This window comes from Pterocles gutturalis, unplaced genomic scaffold (genome assembly GCF_000699245.1).
Source record: "Pterocles gutturalis isolate BGI_N339 unplaced genomic scaffold, ASM69924v1 scaffold51924, whole genome shotgun sequence".
NCBI classification, from domain to species: Eukaryota; Metazoa; Chordata; class Aves; order Pterocliformes; family Pteroclidae; genus Pterocles; species Pterocles gutturalis.
In genome coordinates, this window is record NW_010132828.1 from 12,856 (window position 1) to 19,802 (window position 6,947).

Genomic DNA, 6,947 nt, shown 5'->3' on the forward strand with positions numbered 1-6,947 from the left:
GAAAAACACTTTAGTATGCAGCTAGAACGTTCTATTTTCATAGCCCATCATTCTCAGGAATGTATGTTTCATAAATAAAAATACAGAAGAAAAATTTGTGTATTCAATCCTAAATTGGATATTTCTAAACCTCTTCAGATAAAATTTGCTTTCTCCCTCACAATTGATAAACCCTGAAGAAAAATTGGCATTTCATATCTATTGTGCATGAGAAAACACAGATGAACAAACCAACATCTGGAAAAAACATTTTGTACAAGGTTGCAGTTCTAAGACACTTATATTACAAAGCAATGTAAATAAATACCAGGGCTAGTACAAAAGATCTTATTTACAGTTTTACAGATGAAAACTTTTTCAGTGTAAATGCAGTGTTTTTTAAAGAATAGTAGTAAAATTAGTTTCTGTATAGAGCATCACAATTTCTGATAAATTTTAATGCAATATTGTATAAAACCATTGTTTCAAGTTAATTTTTGTTTATAATTTAGTACAGCCAAACCCCAGTTTATGCCTGGAATGGTCTCTGTTAAAGTGCTGAAAAAGAGGACATTTCTGAAATTTTAGAAAAACATACTGTACATTATTAAAGCTTTATCAAGTCAAAAATGGTATATTTTGTTCACATTTTCTAACACCACCTGTGGATGAAAGTTTTTCAACAACTTGTTGTAATTAACAGGATGGCAGCCATTGGTATCTTTGCATCCAAAACCTGATGGTTTCCCACATGTAATTTGTTTTAAGCTTCAGTGGTGGCTTCAGGTTTCATAATCTGGTAAGTAATCAAGTATTCTGGATAAGCCTGAAAGAGTAACACACATTTCTTAGTACAATTTCATTTTCTGAAAAAAATTCAGAAATGTTTGCCATCATGTTACATGCGTTTAAAAAAATCTGAAAAAAACCAAACAATAAGCTATTTACCTGCTCCCCTCTGTAAATGACATATTCTGCCAATGCCAATCCATTTACACTGGGTCGCCCAGTAACTGAGTGATGTCCTGGGGGGGAATGCGCCATTTTCATAGCACTAAACTGCAGGAAAGACTTGCCCAGTGTTACACGACAAAACAGCAACTGCCTGTATTAAAAGGGAAAAAGGACCATGAATACAAAATGCTTGTGAAGCTCCAGAAAGACTATCTTCATAATTTGAAACTTTTAATTGAGGAGAACAGTGGAACTTTAAAGTCACTTTTAGTCGCTCTTTGTAATTCACAAAATTCTTAAGTTCTGTTTTGAAGGACAAAAGTTATGCACCCTTTGAAAAAGCTTTTCAGCCTGAGGAAAGGGTTGGTAATAACATCGAAAAATGTTTACCTTAATTACTGGAAACAGCATACTTAACAATGTATTCAGATTGACACCTTTTTTTTATTTGTTGTGTTTCTTTTTTTTTTTAAGTCTTCTGAAGGTGCCTCCTCTCATCACTCATACTAACAAAATAATTCACTTGTGTTCTAACACTAGATTTGTATCTAACAGCCAAATCAACATCAAGGCCAAGTACAAACTCTAGGTCAATACGAAAAACCTCATACTAGTACTTGACAGTATGTTATGCTGTTTTCATTATAAAAAAGACAGAACAAGGATACTTTTTTCTTTACATATGTACTACTGCAATGGCATCTCAGCATTTTTGTAGACGAATGTCATGTACCATTTTGCTCAGCCAAAACTTCTGCTTTTACAACTCTTCACACAAGAAAAATTATAAAAACCCCTTCTTATTCAAAACTTCAGAAAGCATGAAGAGACTCTGACATCCTGTATAACCCTACAAGATTATTCGTTTTATCTGAGAGTGCCAGAAAAGAGTACGCAATATGAAAAGGGGCAGAGACTCAAGGAAGGAAACGGGAAGAACGACCTTATCCCTGATACCAATGTAAAACAGCATGCATACAAACACACAAAATACTCTCCTGGTTGAAATTATGGCCACTACCACAATTAACTCCATGAAGTAAGAGTAACTTTATTCTGAACTGATGGTGTCAGTAAGACATAACAGGTGTTCTACAGAAAACTGGATTTAAGAACACAATTAGTAATACAGAGTCCACAAATCCACATCTGTATTTTAGTGTGTGAAGCAGCAGTGACGTGGGGGCTGACTGTTACAAAGTACACCGTCCTCAAAGAAATACCGCATCTCAGTATCACTGAATTTCTCCTCTCTCTGCAACAGGCAATGGACTAAACCCTCATATTGCTGTATCTTTCACACAAGCATCTAGCAGATCCTCTTCACTCTCTGGCTACCTAAGTCTGACTTTTATAAGTTAAGGGCAAAGGTTTGGTTAAATGCACTGAAGATGGTCAAAGGTTCTTTAAGACTTAAATATCAAAGTCTTCTGAAAGTCTCTATAAGGCTTAGCATACAGAGAATGCTGAGAAGGTTTGGTTACCAAGCTAACCTTTCTTCAGAGGGACACTCTGCTGACTTGATGGTCTATATAACACAATACAAAAACGCAAAATCAGATTCTTCTGAATGACTTACCTGTGACAAACATAACAAGATCTATCTTTGTGAACTGGACATCCAGTGCCACCTCCAATTCCATACACATATTGATTGCTTTTGGAGGAATTTTCAGCAAAATAAATCCCAGCTCCAAACATGCCACCTATATAGGCATGTCTCTCATCAAAGCCTTTGTGAATGATTGCATTCACAAAGGGGGAGCCTAAGAGAAAGGAGTAAAATGTTGAAAATATAGTATACATATTTTTGTATGTGTTACATTTCCATCATCCATTCCCAACCCTTTTTTTTGTACAGTTTTTCTACACACACATAGAACTCCACCTCCAGAAATTCTGACCTCAGATTTACACAGTCAGTTTGCTACAGGTATTATACAAACGACAGTAGCTGATAAGTGTATGTTTTTAACAAAGACTTATAAAGAATAATATCAGAGACAACTCTTGCTGCAAGAGAAGGCTCTATGAATCTGCAGTCCCTTTGGCAGAGCTTCATTCTAACAAAGATTCACTGAGTACTTCGCTACTAAACCCCATCTTCTTCCTAACACCAAGTACACTGCATTTGAAAAGCAATAAAAGTAAAGCAATATTTATTTACTTGCAACGGCCATAAAATTTAGCCTTAAGGAATAATCTGTGATACCCAATACCCATTAATTTTAAGAAGTGCAGGCCTTTCAATAAGGATTTTTAGAAGAGTATATATAAATATGAAAGCACCTCTAGAGAAAAACTGTTCTAAGGTAACATGGCATCTCAGAGTTATGTTGGGAATTACAGTGGAAATAATCCAAAGCCTTATCATCCAGCCTAAAGACAAAACTGTATATGAAGCAGAAGAACATTTGAGATGAGAATGAGAAAAAACTATGACAATTGCTCACCATTTTCTCGAAGTGGCATATGTGGTTAAAGACATACGTTAATGCTTAAAAAAATTATATAAAGACTTAAAAGAAATCCCTAAACTGAACACTCATAGGGCATTTATTGCTTTGATGCAGGGATAATTTTGTTCTTATCTAACTAATTTAAAAGACTTTCCTTTAAAGGAGACAGGTCATTCTACTAAGAGGCCATTTCCTTTTATGGGGTTACAGACTGCAGCCAAAAGACGGGATTTCGATATCTAGAAGTTTGGGCAAACAGTTAATTATTGTGTTATTGCTGCTTCCAACAGTAACGTATTATATTGGCAACTATAGCTTTCGTTGTAATAATGTACTGTGAACTAGCTTAATTTGCTTGCCAGGACAAACCACATATCTGTGCACAAGAGAGCTTTCAATTGGCTTTAATTTGCTCATTATAAGCTATATTTTCTGGAATGATGAACAAGAAGGAACTTATCAAATTATAAAAACAAGAAAAGAAAAAAATCCTACCCCAAACCAACCCATAGCAGAATAAATTTTGACCCTTAATCACTTTGGTCACACAACCCATAAAATGGAACTAGTAACTGAACGGAGGAGGAGGCACACCCCTTAATCTCCATTCATAATTGCTAAAATGGTTTCACTTAGAACTTTGAAGACTCTTTTAGGGAGAGACAAGGAAATGCAAATTTCAGAAGAAAGATGCAGCATGTTACAAGTACCCATTGTGACATACACAAATACTTGTTCATATAAAGCTCATGCAAAACCTAGAACCTATTTCCATTGAGAAAATTTACTTTGAGCCAGCAGAAACCCTCCAATAAAGAGTGCTGAAGGTGAAATGAGTTCATAAGGTGTATTTCAATATCTTACCATGAAACAGCATCCTTTCATTAGCATGGTTATGATTCTCTTCAGAGACCTCTTTCCTCCTGTGAGTGTATCTCTCCCACAGTTTTTTGTTGCACACTTTCTGAATCTGAAACAGTCAAAATGTAAGTTCTGCCCTGAAATGGAAACTTTGTGTTCACTTTACTTGACAGACGTTTAACCTACAGCAGCGACACCACAGTACACCTACACTGCCACTTAAAATGAGAATACTTTCCTTAGAACTCAATGAAACACAAATTCTCTAACTTATGCTGCAGAATTTGATTGTTGTAGCATAACTTAAGTAAATTATTATATGCTTAATTAAGAATCAGTTCATTTTAAATATCTGCTGAGCAACAGTTCTTAATTTATATTTAACAGGCTTAGTCACAATTCTACTTGAATATCATTCCAATTATAGCTTGATGCCAAACCACTAGTAAAAAGATCATCTAGTAAATTGAGACTGTCTTCCATGAAGACTTCTAGAACACTTTTTGAAATAAAGCAAATTATGTAGTCTCTGCAGAGGTACACTGGACACTGGCAAAGCCTTTACGTTGTAGGTATAGTGTATCAATTCTACCAGGGAAACTGTAACATCAGCTCCAAATAAAGATTAGTTTTACCCATTTGCAAATCAAAATATCTATAATTTTAATGGAAATGACCATTTCTTTATGGCAGAAAAAAACCCAAAAGCATGAATGTAAACCAAAATTCCACTAAATTATTTACAGCAAGTTTGTCTACTGCCTGGTGTTTTAACTTCTCTGGCGTTAAAACAAGCCAAAATAGGTACCCTTAACTCCATGCTTCAAGAATTTTGCATTCACTTATTTTTCCCCTGCCATTCCCTCAACAGAAGCCTTCTTTTGTTTACTATAAAACCTTCTGTCTTTTTCTTCAAACAGTCTGCAGTTTTCTGTGAGGTCATTTTATGTCAATTGCTCATAAAATTTCTTAGTAACTATTAACCCATAAGCAGTTTTTCCATATAATCTTATTCTTGGAAGATGACCTTTTTCCTGTGCATGTCTCAGAATGACACATCTCATCACACTGTGGAACTCAACAAACAAATGTAGAACATTTTATGGACATTTTATTTTCAGTCAAAACTCTAAAGGCATAACCATCAACCATAAACATGTAACAATTACCTTCAAGATGCTGTATCTATTGAAGACTCCGCCAGCATGTCCTCCATCTCTGTGCTCTCGGATGGTACTCTGCATCTGAAGATTGAGAATTTTACAAAGGATCACTTTGTTTCATAACACATTCAAAACACATATCCTTCACACATTCAAATAATCAAAAGAACTAATTCTGACTTAAAAAAATATAATAATTTTTTTGGCAATTACTATGTTAAGTAATGCCAGATTTTGTGGATACACATGAGGAGGTTTAATGATTTTTTTCAAAACTGTCTCTTGAATAGTCCATGGCCTAGTTTTCAAATTGAAAAAGACTGTCACTTGTCTATTTAGAATATTGTTTCTTCAGAATTTCGTCCCGTGTGATTACGACACTTTAGAACGAAGTGACTTAAAACTGTGTATAAGAGACAGACAATTGATATCAAAGAACTCTTCTATAAAAAAGTAGAGGTTTTAAAAATACTACAAGCAGTAATAACATGAGTAAAAAAAAATATGGACGTCATGAGCACAGATAGTGCAGTGAAAGACGGAAATTTGAAGTATCCTTATGTAAGCTTTTCTTAGACTTAGAGATATTTACTGCACCTTTAAAACATCTAGCAATACTTCTTTATCTGCTTCTTTAGTAGAAATAAAAAAAAAAATACTGAGAAACTACAAAAAAAGGTATACCTCTTCTTCTACTGACTGAAATTCCTTATCTTCAGTGGAAAGATCAATGAGAATAGTTCCACTACCAGAAGTATTCAGAGTCAGGTATGGGTTAAGTCCTGTGAATACAACAAAACACAACAGTTTCAAAAACTGCTTTAAGACTGCTGATTTGGAATGATAACCACTAAGAGATTTTTAGTTTTAAACAGATCATTTTCTCAAAACTCATTTATAAGATAAAGAGGTTAGCTGCTAAGAAAGACAGAGGTTACCAATGAATTCAATTGCCTTCCATCAGCCACACACATTTTTGCAGATGCCAAAGTGTGATCTGTCAAATTATTTAATTAGTTTCAAACAAACTTTTTCAGCATCTCTGTTTACAACCTCTACCCATACATTACCATGCATATACTATGAATGCCCTGAGAAGCGCAGTAGCGGTGTCTGAATGCAGATCAACAGCAACCATTTTCATTGATCTGCAGATACTGATCAATCATTCTCTAAACAAGAATAAGCGTTTCAGACACAGTAACCCATTCGACTGTGCTTAGCAAAGTGTGTTAATATACCTGACAAGGAAACTATATGTAAGCAGTTGCTTACTTAAGAGCTCATTTCAACTCTAGGTAGTGAAACAGTGAGCAACCTGTCCCCATACAGGGTCCATGACTACAGATGGCAATGGCATCATGAACATGAGAATTAACTCGAAGTGCTAATTCAGTAGGAGTATTTTTCCCATGGATCAGGCAGAAAGAGCTGACAAAAGAGCTAAGATAGTCCATGAACCTAAAAGGCCCGAGCCCAACATGCTTAAAGGAAACTTCTCTATCACAGAATCATTACGGTTGGAAAAGAC

The 6,947-nt window shown here is 35.1% G+C and overlaps 1 protein-coding gene across 1 annotated transcript; it reads right to left on the bottom strand.

The window, feature by feature from the left end:
* Window positions 1-263: 263 nt before the first annotated feature.
* On the bottom strand, window positions 264-6,198 carry LOC104467264 (tankyrase-2-like; the record flags this gene model as incomplete). The annotated part of the gene is made up of 6 exons (XM_010080986.1): window positions 264-805; window positions 928-1,084; window positions 2,513-2,699; window positions 4,257-4,362; window positions 5,423-5,497; window positions 6,101-6,198. Coding segments are annotated over 6 exons (686 nt in total), but the record flags the coding sequence as incomplete, so codon positions are not given.
* Between the last annotated feature and the right edge of the window lie 749 nt (window positions 6,199-6,947).